Raw genomic sequence first — 19,342 nt, forward strand, 5'->3', positions numbered from 1 at the left:
TGTTTCTGCTGATTAGAATATTTCTAATGGTCTAGTTATACGGTTTTGGTTTATCTACTGAGTTGTTCTTTTTTTGTTTTTGTTGAGTTTTGGTTGTTGTTACAATGTAATGAGATTGATGTTCACTAATTAAAAAAAAGTATAACATTTTATCCATCCATCCATTGTCTGAACCCGCTTGTCCATGTAGGGTCGCGGGGTTTAACATTATAGTTTAGACAACTAATTTGATAATTTTAGGAATTATTTTTTCACGTGATATCACCCTTTTTTTTTAAAAAAAAAAACCTAAAATGCGATATATTAAGTCAAGTATTCTTTATTCTGGACTCTTAGTCCAATACACAGAAGTAGAAAAACATTGTACAGATAAAAGTGAAATGAGAATAATATGACACACTAAAGCACAAGTGACAGATAATCATGAAAAATAGAAAAAAGGGACAATAATAAAAGTAGTTTGAAAATAAAGTATAAATTATATTTATACATTTAATTGTTTATTTATATATTTTAATATATTAATCGTAGGCTTGCATGAAAGGTAAATTGTTGCAAAGTCCAAGCAGTTTGCCAATAATGAAGCTTAGTAAAAAAGTTTAACCAGAGCTGCGACTTATGCATCTTTATTTGATGATAAAAATTTGAGTCTTAACAAAATTTTACAAGATTCGTGAGTCACAAACAACTCGGACCAGAACGATTGCATTTCAAAACAATAAAACATTTAACATTGTTTATTTAGGTTCCATCAACAAGATTTCTGCATTTTACTTAAACCTTTTAAACTTTTTTTTCTTGACAAACAGAAACAAACAAGCAGGACCAGAAGCTGCACTAGAACAGTGACACGTTTCCGCAAAGAGAGCATCATTACGCCACAGAGTTAAACATTAGAACAGTTTTATTTTATAACAATATAAAAACAGACTCATTGTTTTAATGAAGAGTCGTTTTGAGACAGAATTTGTTTAAATAACATATTTCACAATAATATTTACAGGTAAAGAAAACAGATCCGATCTATCAGTCATCATTACAAACTAAAAATAAAATCAACCTGAATCAAATGATTCATCCAGGTGTTTGATCTTGTAGAAGAAAACGTATTTTATATTTTATTCTAAGATTAAAGGTTCTGAATCTGAAACAAAACCCTTGAAATGTTTTTGATGCTTTTAATTTGCTGCAACTTCCGGTTTTAATAATAATAATAATGCATTGAACTTATATAGCGCTTTTCAAGACACCCAAAGACGCTTTCACACACTCACATTCACACACTGCTAGTGATGGTAAGCTACTTGTAGCCACAGCCGCCCTGGGGAGGTCTGACAGAGGCGAGGCTGCCATTTGGCGCCGTCGGCCCCTCTGACCACCACTAACATAGGCAAGTTGGGTGAAGTGTCTTGCCCAAGGACACAACAGCAGGATACCCCTGGCGGGAGCTGGAATCGAACCCATGACCCTCCGATCATGAGGCAACCCGCTCTACCACCTGAGCTACTGCTGCCCCGGTTTTGTGTTTCCTTTCATGATGCTATTTCCACCTTGCTCCATTTGCACATGTAAAAGCCTTTATTCAATTAATTGTATTTCTTAAAAATGCTAACCACTAGTTATTAAACATTTCACCTGTAAATGACTTTATGTTATACCTTTGAGTTTTTATTTGGACAAAATAAAACTGCAATGACATCATCTTTGTCTGTCTGTGATTTTGTAAACTGATTTTTGTTTCTGATCTTTTTTATGAGTGGATTCCAAATCGGAGGGAGCGGCAAGATGGCCTGTTGAACAGCAGCGCGAAACGAAGGCTGCAACAGTTTGTCCCAAATTTTCTTTTAAAAGTCACACTCAGAAATTCGAAGTGAGTCAAAATAATGTTCTGAAGCCGGTTAAACTCCTTTTACTTGGTGGAAAGAAGGATGCAATCAAATTTCCAGGTGATATCGACTGAGGAACCACCGCTGGCGGAGCAGGCCTGTGACCACGGCTATGGTGGATAGCATGGCTATGCTAAACAAGCGTAAAGAAACTGGATCTGCCCCGCTGATGCCAACAAAGCCTCCCGCCAGCAAAAAAAAAAAAAAAAAAAAAAGCAAAGGAGAAATCGAGATCTCTAACCAGACCATCCTAGAAGCTATTCAAGGTATGGGTAAAAACTTTGACGAATTAAAGGAACAGGCCAAATAAAACGACTAGCATGTTAGCGCTTCTATCAAAAGCGGTGCAGTATAACGCTGAGGAAGTGAAGGATTGTAAGAAGAAAATTCTGGAATTAGAGAAACAGAATCAAGTTATGAAAAAGGAATACGAAGAGCTCAAACAAAGAGTCAGAGAACAAGAAAGATACAAGATGCGGTGGTGCCTGAAGCTGAAAGGCATGGAGGAAAAAGCTGATGAAAACGTTCGTGCCGACACCATGCAGCTCTTCAAAAAGATTCCTCCAAACCTAGAGCTACGCCAGCTGGAAGACGCTGTGGATGTCGTTCATAGAGTCGGAACAAAGGAGAGCAGCCGCAACAGGCCACTGGTTGTGCTGTTTGTACGGAGAGGGACCAAGGAGGAGATTTGGTGAAAAAGCAAGGATTCTTCGTTGTGCAAAGAAAGAGGGGTTCGCTTTGCAGAGATGATGCCACTGGAGGATAGAGAGGCAAGGAAGAAGCCATGGCTGCAGATTGAGCAAGCTTGTCGCGAAGGAAAGCGTGCCTACTACCGTGGACCACATGGATTCATAGAAGGTTGGAAAATTGGCTAACTCCAAAAGGCTCTACTTTAAAAATGCACATTTTGAGTGAATTAAGGTACCAAGGAATACTGTTGCTTGCTGGTTAATTAAGAAGAAAAGTTAGTTTTATCTTCTAAGCACTCAAGTTGCATTGTTAGTTTTGTTTTATTTTTTATTGTTCTGAATGTTCAGTTGCACTATTTCTTTGGCATCTTTAAATGTGAGGGGACTTAAGGACTCGGTAAAGAGGAAATCCTTGTTTTTGTTTTGCAAAGGGCAGAAAGCAAATTGTTTTTTTTCTACAGGAGACTCATTCTTCCGATGCAGATGTAAACTTCTGGTCTAATATGTGGGGTGATCGGATTTTATTTAGCCATGGAAGCAGCAAATCTGCTGGTGTAGCTATATGTTTCCATAGATTTCTAGGTGAGGTAATTACACATAAATCTGATAAAGAGGGCCACTGGATAACTGCAGTTCTAGATTGAAAGCCATTTTTTGATTTTAGTGAATATATATGGCCACAAATCTGTTGTGCATAACAGGCAAATGTTCAATATTTATGTTCATGTTTATTTATTTGGCAGACACTTTTATCCAAAGCGACTTACAATTCATAACCTATAGGGCATGTTGTGATCCGTGGGGAAACCGGAGTACCCGGAGTAAACCCACGCATGCATGGGGAGAACATGCAACTCCACGCAGAAAGGCTGCAGCCAAGTTTCGAACCTGCAACCTTCGTGCTGCGAGGCAACAGTGCTAACAACTGCGACACCATGCAGCCCATGCATTCAATATTATTACTTTAGAAATAGATGAGCTTAGAGCTCTCCATCCCACTGATTATATCATATTTGGAGGCGATTGGAATATGGTGCACGATGAATGGGTAGATAGATGGACTTCTAAATTTGACAATCATCATTTTAATTCTAGTACTGAAGATTTTATCAGAGATAATAACCTGATTGATATCTGGAGAACTCAGAACCCAGGGGAAAAACAATATACCTGGCACAAACCAAATAATTCTGCTAAATCTAGGATTGATTACTGGCTTATTGCTGATTCGCTACAGACTTTTTCATCAGATGTATCAATTTCCTAGGCTCATTTAACTGATCACTGTATAATTCAGCTAACTTTTAATTCAAATCTCACTTAAAAAAAAACAAAGCCTATTGGAAATTCTACTCTGACCTACTAAAACATAATGAATACTGCTGCAAAATAAGAGAAATAATATCTAGTATTGAAAAGGATACTGGCAGAAATAGTTTTTGTAATAAATGGGAATTCCCTAAATTCAAAATAAGATAATTTTCTATTCAAACCAGCAAAACCCTAAATAAGAAAAATAGGGAAGAAGAAGGTAACTTGTTTAAGGAAATCAATGAGTACTGCAGCAAACCTGCTTTATCCAATCAAGAAAAAGAAAAATTATTGCTTTTACAATCCAAAATTGATTATATCTATTTAAAGAGAGCACAGGGTTCCTTTATAAGGTCAAGAGCAAAATGGATGGAGGATTAAGAAAAAAATTCTGCATATTTCAGTAGATTGGAGAAAAAAGACAAGAAAGCAAAGCTATAACAAGTCTGCTAATTAATGGTAAAGAATGCAGGGATAGTAAAGTGATTGAGAAAGACGTTCACTCGTTCCATAACACTTTATATTCCTCGGCATACTCTCAAACTGATTCAACAAACTATTTAAGCCAAATTACCAACTTTAAACCTTGTATTAATGAATCTTTCAAAACAATGTTTGATGCAGAATTAATAATAGAAGAATTAGATGCGGTCCTTTTGAAAATTCCTCTGAATAAGTCCCCTGGCTCGAATTGGCTCACTGCAACTTTTTATTGCTTCTTTTGGAAAGACATCTGAATCTTATTGTTTAAAGCTATTCAAGAATGCATCTGTAAACGGGAATTAATGCCTAGTATGAAACAAGGTGTAATAACGCTAATTCCCAAACACAATAAAGATAAATTATACTAGATAAAGATACTCCGGTTTACCCCACCGATCACAACATGCCCTATAGGTTATAAATTGTAAGTTGCTTTGGATAAAAGCGTCTGCTAAATAAATAAACATAATAAACATAAAAGACTTCTAGACAACTTAAGACCGATTACCCTTCTCAATACTGACTATAACTTACTTTTAGGTTGTATAGCAACTAGACTCAAACATGGTATATAGCAACTTATTGATGTAACTCAATCTGTTTTTTTAAGGGGTAGATCTATTCACAACAACATTCGTCTGGTTTGGGATCTGATAGATTATTCGCATATATTGCTTGAAGAAGGATTCATTCTCTTCCTTGACTTCTTCAAGGCGTTTGATTCAGTAGAGCATCCCTTCATATTGAGTTCTTTAAATTATTTTGGTTTTGGTCAGAAATGTATTAAGTTAGTTAATATGCTATATAAGGATATAAACAGTTGTGTGTCTTTGGACCATGGTACCTGCCCTAGATTCCCTGTTTGCAGAGGCATTAGACAAGGTTGCAATAGCTCCCCTCTTCTATTTATCTTAGTAGCTGAATTATTAGCAATTAGGATTAAAAACAGTGAGATTGACGGTTGAAATATTATGCATAAAAAGCTAGTAATAAGTCAGTTTGCCGACGACACGTGTTTATTCTTGCGGAATGAAAGACAAATTCCAAAAGTTGTACATTATTTAGAAACATTTGCCAAAGCATCTGGTCTTAAAATAAATTTGAACAAGTGTGAATTATTTGCTCTCCATGAAATTGTAAGTCGCTTTGGATAAAAGCGTCTGCCACATAAATAAACATAAACATTTGTTTTAGTTGTGATTTTGCCATTGATTTCTGGCTGTTCTTTCGCAGCTGGATGTTAACCAAACAAATTCCTTTACAGCATTTGAAATGGACTTGTATTAAAGTTGGTGTACACCTGAAGATCTGGTGAAGACCTGAACATCTACCGAAGACAAATTCCTTGTAAATGTACTTTTCCTTGGCCAATAAATCTGAAATCTGATCTGAATCTGAATCTGAAGGATAAAAACCTGGACTTTTTGGTCAACAACCTGATCACTCTCTGCAAACACTACATCCACAGATGCAAATTTCTCAAAATGAAATCCCACATCAACAGTTGGAAAAATGAATTCAACTGTTGTAAAAAAAATCTCTATTTTTGATGAACAATAACAATGCCCTGAAATTACATTCTCTATTTGAACTTTATGGAATCCTTGATTAATTCCCTCACTTTAATTCATGTTTTCTTTATTTTTATTTTTTTGTTTTATTTTTTAGTTATTTTTTGTTTTCACTGCCTTTCTACCCCTCGAAGATGAATCTGTAATTCATGCCGTAAACATTTGTATTGTTTGACTAAAAAAAAAAAGGTAAGACCCAAATCACTTCCTCCTTCAAAAAGCGTGGGTGTGGCCAGGTGCCCATGCAGCTCCGCCCACTCGGCCAGGAGGCTGCATTAGGCTCTCACTGCTGATTGGTCCATGCAGAGTGGCGCACGGTGAATGAGAGGGGCTTAGCTCAGAGCATCCGACCGTCCACAGACAGGGATATTGACTGAAAACACACACACACACACACACACACACACACACACAATTACATCTGAAACATGTTTATTATAGAAGGCCACATGAGGAGCCTTACCTGGAGCTGTGAGGAGGAGGAGGAGGAGGCGGCTGTGATGAAGGAACACTGCTGGTCAAAGAGAGGGAGGAGGGAGAGGAGGAAGGGGAGGAGGTGGGACGAGGAGAGGAGCTACTCCAACCTTCAGTTAGAACCTGAACTCCTTCAGACAAGCAGACTGATGGGACACAGGAAACAGGAAGTAACAACCAGACCTCAACAACTAAAACAGTTCAGACACAAACTAACACAAAGATTTTAATCTGAAATGTTCTCCTGCATTCTCAGACTCTTTTAATTTAATATCAGAACACGGTAAAATCTAAAAGGATGATTTCATAGGGAGAAATTCCTCCAAACCAACCGACCTGGTCAGTTGTGGAACACTACAGTTAAAACTGATCCTGGGTGTGATTAAACGTTCTTTGTTCACAGAAATCTGTTTACATTTATTAACACAAAAACAATATTTTCTTGTTAATGTCACTTTATGTAATTTAGTTCTAAGATTTTCAGCTGATTAACTCATAAACAGGAAGTGGATCGTCTCACCTGAAGAATGCGGGCGATGAGGCAGGTAGGTTGGGGGGTAAGGTGTGTGTCTCCCTGGGTAACCGGGATGCTTGTAACCATGGTGATGATGGGACACCAGTGGAGTGTAAGGAAAGGCTCCGCCCCCTCCAGCAGAACACAGGGACCAACCTGAAGAAAACCAGAACATCAACAGAACCTAAAGAACCCAAAACAACCAGGTTATACAGCAGATTCTGTTTACATTTAAAAAAAAAATTATAAATGTGTTAATTTCCCTGATCTTCCTGCTGGTTGAGCAAAAAAGGAAAAACAATAACGTAATAAAAAACTACATTCAATTATAAATAATTTAGTAAATAATCAAACTCTACAAAATAATTTGGATCAAATTTTTGTTTTATATTAGAAACAACAAAAACATTTTATTCTAATTCTATTTAAATATCAAATTAATTTTACCTCATTTATTACATTTATTCTGTTTCTAACAGATAAAAATAAATATCTGTGCATTTCATCACTGTTTACCAATTCAATTCAATTCAAGTTTATTTATATAGCACCAAATCATGACAAGACGTGTCTTAAGACACTTCACACAGTAAACATTCCAATACAGGTCAGATAATTAAGCCAAACAGTAAAAGTTTCCTATATAAGGAACGCAGCAGGTTGCATCAAGTCACTGACTAGTGTCAGTGTCTTAACAGCAATCCTCATACTAAGCAAGCATATAGCGACAGTGGAGAGGAAACCAAGTGGTGTTTCTATGGTTAAATTGTGATTTCTTAGTAAACATTCTATTTGGTGAGAGATAAACTTTATTGTATTTATCCTAGTGAATCTATAATTAAACAGGTAAACTAGTAGTAGCACATTCAATGTCAAAGAAAGTAAAACGTTATTATCAGGAGAGGGAGAATGTTTAAATGGTTAGCAGCAGTGTTCAAGCTGGTGGCCCCCTCCATGAGGAGGGGGGGGGGGGGGTTTCTATTAAATCTATAAAATACAGAGGTCAGACGTATTTTACTAAAAGTGAACCTGTTGGTATTTTAAGAGACAACTGCAATAAAATGTTAAAATGATCAATAAAACTCATACAAAGGGTCCAGTCAGACTCACAGGACTGGAGGGCCACCCGGTTCTCTGCTGAGTCTGGAACACTCCGAGCTGTCGGGTTCCTGAGGAGAACCAATCAGATGTCAGAGATTTGCGTTGGACTCACATCTAACTCAGAATCAGAACCCAGCTCCATGTGGTCAAAAGTAAAGCAACACAGAGAGGTTCTGATGTTAAAGACTCTACAGAGAATCCTCATTTCTGGCTTCAGAACTAGAACCAGGTTCTGATGTTCTGCTTCTGAAATACGAGCTTAAAGGACCACTAAAGGACCCTGGGTCCTGGTTCCAGTTGGACAAAGAAACTGACTGCTCAGAGTGGCATGAATTAGAATGAGTCAGTTTTGTGAAGAGGTCTGAACAGAAAACATCTTTATTTGTGACTCAGAGTATGAGTCAGTCCACCTTAAGGTTCTGACCCAGTCCAACTTAAGGTTCTGACTAATTTTTCCCCTGAACTTCTGTCTTCCAGCATGGTCTGATTTACCTCTCCTTAGCATCCAGGAAGGCTTTAGCAAACGGGTTGTACTTGATCTTCAGAGCCGTGATCTAAGAAACACACAATAAATACATTATAAACACACAATAAATACATTATAAACACACAATAAATTCACAGTAAACACACAATAAATACATTATAAACACACAATAAAATCACAGTAAACACACAATAAATACATTATAAACACACAATAAATTCACAGTAAACACACAATAAATACATTATAAACACACAATAAATTCACAGTAAACACACAATAAATACATTATAAACACACAATAGAGTCACAGTAAACACACAATAAATACATTATAAACACACAATAAATTCACAGTAAACACACAATAAATACATTATAAACACACAATAAATACATTATAAATACACAATAAATTCACAGTAAACACAATAAACAAACAATAAATACACAGTAAACACGCAATTTATACACAGTAAACATAATAAATATTCAATAAACAAACAAACAATAAATACACAGTAAACACACAATATATACACAGTAAACACAATAAATATGCAATAAACAAACAATAAATACACAATAAACACAATAAATACACAGTAAACACACAACAATACACAGTAAACACAATAAATAAACGATAAACACACAATGAATACACAGTAAACACAATAAATAAACAATAAATACACAGTAAACACACAATGAATACACAGTAAACACAATAAATAAACAATAAATACACAGTAAACACGCAATTTATACACAGTAAACATAATAAATATTCAATAAACAAACAAACAATAAATACACAGTAAACACACAATATATGCACAGTAAACACAATAAAGATGCAATAAACAAACAATAAATACACAATAAACACAATAAATACACAGTAAACACACAATGAATACACAGTAAACACAATAAATAAACGATAAACACACAATGAATACACAGTAAACACAATAAATAAGCAATAAATACACAGTAAACACACAATATATACACAGTAAACACAATAAATACACAGTAAACACACAATGAATACACAGTAAACACAATAAATAAACAATAAATACACAGTAAACACACAATATATACACAGTAAACACAATAAATAAACAATAAATACACAGTAAACACACAATATATACACAGTAAACACAATAAATAAACAATAAATACACAGTAAACACACAATATATACACAGTAAACACAATAAATAAACAATAAATACACAGTAAACACACAATAAATACACAGTAAACACAATAAATAAACAATAAATACACAGTAAACACACAATGAATACACAGTAAACACAATAAATAAACAATAAATACACAGTAAACACACAATGTATACACAGTAAACACAATAAATAAACAATAAATACACAGTAAACACACAATGTATACACAGTAAACACAATAAATAAACAATAAATACACAGTAAACACACAATATATACACAGTAAACAAACAATACATAGTAAACACACAATAGATACTCAGTAAACACAATAAATATGCAACAAACAATAAATCTACAGTAAACACAATACACAGTAAACAGACAATATATACACAGTAAACAAACAATAAATACACAGTAAACACATAACAAAGTCATAATAAGTCAGAGTGAATACCCGGTCTGGTTTTACTACTCGTGTCTAACCTGCTGACACCTAGTTAGTGGTTAGTTAGGTTTTAGTTACCAGCTGCACCTCTGTTCTTCATCTTTTGTTTGATCTCTAATAAAATAGTAAAAACTATCCTTTTAGAATCCAAAATAGTTTAGAATGGAAATGTGATCCAAATAAAACCTTAGCGTAAGAAGCAACAGGACCGGGTCTTGGTACCTCCTCGTTCTGATAGGCCGTGACAGCGATGAACTGGGTCTCCTTGAAGGACACATTGGAGACGAGACGATGACGAGACCCGACGCAGACGATGTGGAGCTGGGGCTCGTACTTATGAAGAGAGTTCAACATGATCTGGAACAAACAGGAACCAGAACCGGGTTTCAGTCCCACAGAACAACCGCTACAGGCTGACAAGTTCTAAACTTTTATCTTTAGAAGGTCTGGAGAAGTTCTGATCCATAACACCTGACAGATAGCAGGACCTGGAGTTCTGGGCCTGTAAGAGACAGTTAGCAGTTTTATGATGCTCTGATTGTGATGGTTACTCATCTGTAGTTGGTTCTGACCAGCACCAGTCTAGTCCATCTTTCTGGTGTTCTAGACCTGTCAGCGCCTTCTAAACCACAGAACCTACCAGAACCAATCCACCCCTGAGTCCACCCGGAACAGTTCAACTAACAGAACTCTGTACTTCTGCGCCCATTAAACCATAACCTAGTTGGTGAGTTGATGGAACCAAGCCATCTTTGTCTTTTGGCCCAACTCTCTTTTATCCACCTGCACCCCCCACTAACAAGGTCCAATTAACCAATCAGAGAGGTCGGAGCCAACACACAAAAACAAACAGTTTTCTCTTCAGATTGAGAGGCTGGTTCAGATGTGACCCTGTGGCTGTGTGTGTGTGTGTGTGTGTGTGTTAGTTTGAGTGTGTGTGGGCTCGCTTTGAATATAGTTTACCTCGTCCATCTGAAGCATGATGGAGAAATTAATTTACCAGTAAAAAACATAATTACCATAATGCACAAATAAGCTGAGCAATTATTTCATTATGGCCCGGCTCTCCGGTCCAACTCTGCATTACCACTCGGTGTGTGTGTGTGTGTGTGTGTGTGAGTGTGTCATGTTTGGACAGGATAATGGGGTAAATATAAACAACATTACTGCCAATTTTCTTGTGTGTGTGTGTGTGTGTGTGCGCGCGTGCGTGTGTGTGTGTGTGTGTGTAGGCCTCTAGGAGCGCTGAACAGCTCTTAACAGGAAGTGCATTAAACTGCTGCCGACCAATTAAGAGCTGTTTATCCTGTTCCCGTGGTTACAGGGAGGTGAACAGGTGAAGTGAAAGAGGAGAGGGACTGAAGTGGCTAATTAGAGGCGGTGGTCTCTCACCCACTTCAGAAAAACACAGAGAAGACTGAGAGAAGCTAATGGACAGGAGAAAGACACGAAGAACAAAGATGAGAAAAAGACAAGAAGAGGAAATTTTTTTAAAATCAAGTCAACTAAAATTAAGGAGTAATATCTGAAAAAAAAGAAAAAAAACTGAAATCAACAAAAACTTACGTGAAAGAAAGGGAAAACAAATAGATGAAAAAGACGAAAAATGTCATAATAAAAATAAAAACCTTGGACCTGTTGCAAAATTAAAAAGTTTACAGTTTAATAAACAATGTTACCTCAAAATAGTGAATGAGGAAAAGACCAACATGAAATATAAAAGATGTGAAACAGAAAGAAGAGTGGAAACAAAAGATGGAGAGACAGAGAGAGAGAGAAAAATGGGGGAGTGGAGGAGCAGCAGGTACCTGTCCTCCTCCGTTCACCTTGTTGGTCAGTTTGACTTTATTGAAGCTCACAGGAGCCTTCATCCAGTGAGCCCCAAAGTTTGGCGAGTCAGGGTGGATGTAGATGCCCCCATGGCCCCGCCCCTCACTCCGCCCCTCTGCCCGGCCGGCCGCCACCCACTCCCCGTTAACAAACTTCCACCGACAGGTGTCGGCCGGCACGAAGTCCAGCAGGAAGGAGTACATGGAACTGGGGTCCAGACCGGAGACGCTGACCTTCAGGACAGGGAACATCCTCCTAGACACACACACGCACACGCACACACACACACACACACACACACACACACACACACACACACACACACACACACACACACACACACACACACACACACACACACACACACACACACAGAAGTCTCAAATATCTGTTCTGCAGGTGAATTTTCTATAAAAACGGAACCAAAGGTGATTAATTTTCCTAAAGAAAACAAAAATCCATTAAAATGTTTCAGAAGTTTTCTTTTGTCTTTTTTGATCAGTCAGAATTTATAAAGTTTGTTCGTGTGGCATGAGAGCATCTCTCCCTCTCCCTCTCTGTCTCTCTCCACCTGAGAGCAGCTGAAGTGGCATCCTGCAGGTGTAAACGGAGTGTGCACCTCCCCCCACGGGCCGCCATAGGTCAACACGCCTCGGCTCAGCGCAGAAACAAAAACCAGACCGGACTAATCACACCAAGTCATCAGGCTATCACACACACTAATGAATAACCTGAGTTACCAGAACTCTGATCCAGTTCTGTTAGAACATTAGGGTTCTAGAACTCTCATCACCATATTTTACCATATTCTTGGTCTTGGTTTGGAATCTTTTCTTACTCGATCTTGTCTCTGTCAAGGCGGACTCGGGTGTTATGAACTGAGACCAGTGGAGACCACATCTGACGGAAAAGACAGCAAATAATCATTGGTAGCGTAACAATTTCCCCTAGCTGCTTTTTCCATTCCTTCTCTCTAAAATGAAAGGTTTATTGTGACTTGTTAGCTTTTTCAAGAAGTGAAACATGAAAAGTTCTTTTGCTATGATGTCATATTTGTTTTATTCATTGTGTGATTTTTTTTTACAATAAATCAAAGACTGTTTTTGTTGTCTCGTATATTTAAAAGCAAACTAAAATTTTAACAAGTCCCATTTTAACAAGTCCCATTTTTTGTTTTGTTATGATTTTCCTTTGAAATAAATAGTTTTGGTCTTGTTGTGCCGGGTGTTACGGTCTTGACTACAACACCTTAGAACATCCTGAACCTTTACGACACCTTCAGCTAGTTATATAGCGCCACATCACAACATGAGAAGGGACTTCACAAAGTAAACATTCCAACTGAGTTCAGTTCATTAAGCCAATCAGTAAAACATTTCAAACCAAAAGTTGAAAATAATCAATTATATTGAGTAATGAAACTCATCATTAAAATAAAGTTTTTAGATCTCAGATGTGTTGACTTAATTCAAAATTTTCCTTGTTTTAAGTACATTGAACTCAAACATTTTAATAAATCTGAACTATTTATTTTTTTAAAGTAATCATCACTTAAAATAATCAATTAAGAACAACTTAACTTTAATGAGTATTAACAAAAAATATTGATTTATTATTTTATGATTCTATATTATTCTATTCACCTTTACAGTGTGTCTGATAAACAGACTTGTATATATTTTTAAACATTTGTGGATTTGTAGGGAAAACAACTCCGAACTATTAATTCTGGTGGATTTTGGGAACAATAAACAACTGGTGGGCAAGGTAGTCATGTTTTCAGTTATTTTGCTCTATTTTGGACTGTTTATGCATGTTTATTGTGGGGGTTGTTGTTCTCAGCTATTACTTCATTCAGTGTTGCAACTGTGGTGTTACTTTTGTATAGTGTTGGCATCATAAGTGAGGAGGTTTGTCAAAGTAATGATTATGCTGTGCCATTACATTGTTATTAATACTGTGGTGGCTCACACCAGATGCTCATGACTTGACTTTAAGAGTTCCACTCTCATTGGCTGTTAGCATCTATGGTTATGTGAGTCATGATCTGGTGTTAGTTTCCGCCTTCACCAGCATGCCACGTTTGGGTAAGGGTTTAATAGGTCAGTTTAGAGTTCATATAAGGTATAATATTTAGGTTAGCAAAAACATGTAATGAAGTTCAAATAAAATAAAATATGCAAGTTTAGTGAAATTAAACTTTGTAAGTTGCTTAAGTACTACGTTATAGGTTGGAGCATGGACGTAATTTTGGGGGGGGGGGGGGGGGGGGGGGGACAGGGGGGGCATGCCCCCCCCCCCCCACTTTTTCCAAAGTCAAGTTTTGACCCCTGCACTTTTTACCATCCAAAAACAATATTATGCTATATTGAATTGACACTGGTTGCGCTCTAGGACCAAGCAGAAAACAACCGTTTGTGTTTAGAGCATACTGTAAAGATCCCCCCCCCCCCCCCCCCCCCCGTGTCCCCCCACTTCTAAAGTGAAAATTACTTCCATGGGTTGGAGGTAGTTAAACGCTTTGATTTTATTCAGGTAATATTTTTTCAGTTATCGTAAACTTTTAGATAAGTTAATTTAAAAATTATTAAATAATCAGTTTCCTCATTAATTTTGAGTTCTGTGAACTTATTCGAGTTTACAGTAAAGGAACCCAGCTCATTGCATCAAGTCACTGACTTGTGTCAATGTCGCTACAGCAATCCCCAAGCATGTAACGACTGTGGAGAGGAAAACTGCCTTTTAACATTAAGTTCCAATATGTAAAAATAAAGCAAGAGTGACATCTTGTGGCCATGTATTGGTACTGCAGCCAAGTCTTCAAAGCAAAAAGTAATTTTCTCTTTCCCAATCTGTGAGTTTCATGATGATGTTACCAGATACGGATCAACACCAAGAGATTCCAGATGACAAGTAAAGTAAAGACGAGTCACACAATAAGTTGATAATAGTTAAAGACATTGTCATATCTGGTGCTAGCCCTCTTGGGTGTAATACGGTAGGAAGAACTTACTACACTCACTACGGTAATACGCCTCCAGCATAGAGGAAGTGTTGGTTTTATCATCTTGTTGTTGTTAGCTTACTGCTATTGCTCTGAACAACTCATTAAAGGAAGTAAAACGTCAATTCACTTTACACACATTTCACTGTATTGTCGAGTTTTTCTTAATTGAAATAGTAGCTTGAGATATTTTCAGAGCTGACCATTTGTTTCTAATTTACCTTTAGCATTGTTAGCTCAAGTTTATCCTCTAGACTGCTTCAACCGATATTAGAGTAAAACAAAATGATGCAGTGGCTTCTTAAGGGTTACAAGAAACAACTTCTGGGGCTTTTGTTTACTGACGTGTGAAATTACGAATGTCGGCGCTGCAGTGTTAGGTTGGCACAGACTCTGCAGCCTTTCAGACTCGCTGATTGTAAACAGTGATTATGTCCCTCTTTTGTTTTTTTGAAAGGAAAAATTCTGACAACCCCCCCATCTGGCTGAGAAGAAAATCTGTTTCAAAGTAACCTTCCTTCCAACGTGATTGAGGCATTAGGCTGTTTTGTGATGATTTCATTGTAGAATTCTTACATATTGCTCCTTTAAGGTTATTTTGATGGTTTATTAGTCATGTTCCTGTGAGGGGACATGAATGAACAACCACATTATTACTAATACCACCATAAAGCTTCTTTGCTGTTTACAGTTTATGTTTTTTAGATAAAAGCTGGTCACTGATGACACGTTAAACATCTCAGGTGTCCTACCGTCCGTTCTTGGTGACAATCATCTCGTTGGTGATGTGCTGAAACTTCCTCCACAGGTCGGCGTCCTCCAGCGTGACTTTCAGCTCTCTCTCCGTCGGATCGCCCTTCTCTCGCCCGGCCTGGAGCTCGCTCTCCACAGCACTCAGCAGCCGAGACATGCAGCGTTCTGCCGACCCGAGGGTGCAAACCGTCCCACCAGAACTACGGTCTGCTGAGGGAATCGAACCGCACTCCCCGTCCTCCTGTAACCCCTCCACCTTCATTTGGACACTTGGACAAAGACACGAGTGGTGTTGGTCTACAGCAGCAGAAGCCTTCATTTGAACTTTCATAAAATGGGTTCTGTCCAGTCTGGGTTCTGGAAGCATTATCTGATTCCTTCTGCTTCAGGACAACCAGAACTGGATGGTCCGGTTTCCTTCTGATCTCTGATGGATCTGGTATTTATCCTGGAAACCAGAAGCACCTAAAATAAAGACTAGTAATAATGGTGAAAGGTTTGACCCCTCCCAGTAGAACAGTCAGAGAAATGTCGGACTTCTTTAGGTTTCTCTAACAGAACGTTCTGATGCTTTAGAACCAGGAGGACCTGGATCTCAGATTTCAGAAGATTTATAACAGAAACACTTTGTTTTCTGAGAACCACCTGCTGATACAGACACGAGGAACCAGCATAACATGTTGAACTACAAATATGGAAGAGGCGGCTTGTTCTAGTTAAAGATAACAGTGGGTCAAACCCTGACCTTTGACCCTGTTTAATGATGTGGATCAGATCTGATTTACTGGAGACTTTTTATAATTGACAATCTGATTAAAACCAAAACTGGTTTAATTGTAAAATCTTTGTTTTCTGGTTTTTTCACTTTGTTTTGGAAGAAAAAGGTAAATGATAAATAAGCTGCATTTGTATAGCTCCTTTCAGAGTCAGAGGACTCCAAAGTGCTTTACCCTACAGTGCATCATTCATCCATTCACACACACATTTGGTGGGGATGAGCTACGATGTAGCCACAGCTGCCCTGGGACACACTGATGGGCGCGAGGCTGCCGAGCACTGGCGCCACCGGTCACTCTGACCACCACCAGCAGGTAAGGTTTTCTGGTGGGAGCCAGAATTGAACCTGCAACCTTCTGATTAATGGACAACCCACTCAACCTGCTCTGAAACAATTCAGCATTTTTATGTTTTGTTGAGGTGACAGCGTTGCTTTTAATTAGCTTGTTGGAGCGGATCACCAGAGAGGACTCCCTATAGAAGGAGTCTGGTAAACGTCTGCACTGCAGCTGGTCTCACTTTCACCTAGAGATACAAACAGGAGCTAAAGGCGGCTCTTCATCATAACGTAGCCGGGCCTCCTGGAGCAGAGCGCCTCAGCTGTAAGGAGCATGTAGAAGCAGCACAGGGGTCAGGGAGGATTGGGCCGACTCTTTTTTGTTTTTCTGTGGCGCGTTTCTCACATGGTTTGTTGTAAATTACCACGGTAACTCTAAACACCAGGAAGGGTACGAGCACAACTCTCCGACCGAGCCGGCCCCTTTGGCGTCTGATATATGAGCCACGTTCATGTAAACAGAAGAAAAATAAATCAACATACCAGTATCGTATGCATCCTAGCCCCAATGATAAAGATGTAAATTATCATTATTATTAAAATAATAATAATAATATTAATAATAATTTACTCATTTTAGTTTTTAACTGACCACAGTAATATTATAATTGTTGTTGGTATTATCAAAAATGTGTGTGTGTGTGTGTGTGTATTTTCTGATTATTATGGTGGGGCGTTCAATGGGAAAAAAAATTGTAAAACAACAACTTGAATACAGACATTTATCATAAAAATGAATGAATCACTAATCAAAATAACAGTAAAGAGAAGATTTTACAGAACAAATATAAATAAGTTATTTCAAAGATTAAATAGCAGCTTATTGGCTTTTTGTCCTAAAATTATAAAATTAAAAATGTGTTTTCAAATTTTGAAAAAGCTAAAAATATAAATTAAAAAAGTGAAATGTTAATTTTTATGTAGATTTTTTCTAAATGTTTTAATGTGGTTAAAATTAATAAAATTATATAAAAGCAATCAGAGTTATGGAGAGACGCACCGACACGTAGGGCTCTCCTACAATTTAAAATCTTTTTTTATTACTATTATTAAAACTAAATTTAGAAACATTCCTACAGCAGAAATATTTAAGCACATGATTTGAATACAAACATCAACATAAAAACTACCTTTTATAATAAAACCTGCACTGAGTTGAAAACAGTTGTTTAATTAGGACATTTGTTTGTTTTGTTTAAAATTATTTCCACTAAAAATAAATGTTTAATATTTAAATGTTAATATTTAAAAACATTTACCAATTAAATTAAGGTGACAGAATTTCATTTTCTGAATAAATTTTAATTATTTAGAACTCAAAGTACAAAAAACCCCCATTCAAAACAAATAAGACTTTTAAATAAAACACCTAGTTAAATGTGTAACACGAACAAGCAGCAATAAAAGAAGGATGTAATAACTTCAGGTGATGAAAGTTAAACTCACCTGTGATTGGAGGAGCTGATCAGGTGAATGATCAAGATAATTTTATCTCATCTAAGTGAATAAATCCGCTTCAACTGATGGAAGAAGCTCAGAGTCCAAATGAACCCACCGCCTAAGAGTCGCTCTCCTGCTCTCTCTCTCTCCTCATCACACACACACACACACACACACACACACCGATTACCTCGCTCTGGCATGGACGGTTAATTAGCACCTGTAATTCAGACGTCACACACACACACACACACTCACGCGCGCGTGCACACACACGTTTCTCTGTGGAGGAAAATCCAACAGTTTGGAGTTGATATAGAGAAAAATAAATCAATTAATAAAGAAGTGAAAAAAATCTGAAACATCTAAACTGACGTTATTAATAAAAAATATTAAATCATCTAATTAGAAAATAATAATCCTGACTAAATAATACATGAGAATGAAATAAAGACAATAAATGTGAGCATTCTGGTTCAGATGGACTTCCTGTCAAACATCATCAGACAACCCCTCTCTAACACACACACACACACACACACACACACACACCTTCCATCGGCTTCAACACACCAACCCATATCACTGACCCCTTTAAGCCTTCAGAAGTCTGAGGAACATCATCTGGACACTGAGGCACGGAGGTGGCAATATCATGGTGTGTGTGTGTGTGTTTGGGGGAGGTTGGGAGGGCAGCATTAGAAAGGAAGGGAGCCTGATCTGACCCCCCCCCCCCCCCAACCCAACAAAGATGTTTAAATGTCACCCGGTGGCGCTGATCCAAACAGCATTAAGCTGTTTGCATCAGCGTGTGGAGAATAGGTCAGAGGGGAACATCTGGAGACACACACACAAGACATCTGATCCCGGGCCGGAGTGTGTGTGTTTTAATCAGCTGGTGGGAGGGATTACAGGCTTTAGAGACTTAACAGGTATGAAGAGGGCAGGTAAACAGAACCACCAGGAGACTCAAACCGGGTCAGGGTTCTGTTCACCAGAGACCGTGGTTCATTCTGATCAGAAACAGGA

The 19,342-nt window shown here is 37.6% G+C and overlaps 1 protein-coding gene across 1 annotated transcript; it reads right to left on the reverse strand.

Annotated features, from left to right (window-relative positions):
• Positions 1–610: 610 nt before the first annotated feature.
• Positions 611–19,332, reverse strand: tbx19 (T-box transcription factor 19). The gene is made up of 8 exons (XM_054735209.2): positions 15,759–19,332; positions 11,981–12,257; positions 10,395–10,529; positions 8,522–8,583; positions 8,039–8,097; positions 6,935–7,084; positions 6,404–6,560; positions 611–6,313 (listed from the first exon to the last, which is right to left on the reverse strand). Exons 1-8 carry the CDS (start codon positions 16,124–16,126, stop codon positions 6,154–6,156), a joined length of 1,368 nt encoding a protein of 455 aa, XP_054591184.1. The 5' UTR covers positions 16,127–19,332; the 3' UTR covers positions 611–6,153.
• Positions 19,333–19,342: the final 10 nt, after the last annotated feature.

This window comes from Nothobranchius furzeri, chromosome 3, assembly GCF_043380555.1.
Source record: "Nothobranchius furzeri strain GRZ-AD chromosome 3, NfurGRZ-RIMD1, whole genome shotgun sequence".
In the NCBI taxonomy this organism is placed as follows: Eukaryota; Metazoa; Chordata; class Actinopteri; order Cyprinodontiformes; family Nothobranchiidae; genus Nothobranchius; species Nothobranchius furzeri.

Coding starts and splice junctions, on each gene's coding strand:
- tbx19 (XM_054735209.2), bottom strand. CDS start 16,126: ATGCTTCCAGAACCCAGACTGGACAGAACCCATTTTATGAAAGTTCAA. Junction 6,561..6,934: donor TCATCGCCCGCATTCTTCAG/GTGAGACGATCC, acceptor GTGTCCCATCAG/TCTGCTTGTCTGAAGGAGTT. Junction 6,314..6,403: donor CCTCCTCCTCACAGCTCCAG/GTAAGGCTCCTC, acceptor GTGTGTTTTCAG/TCAATATCCCTGTCTGTGGA.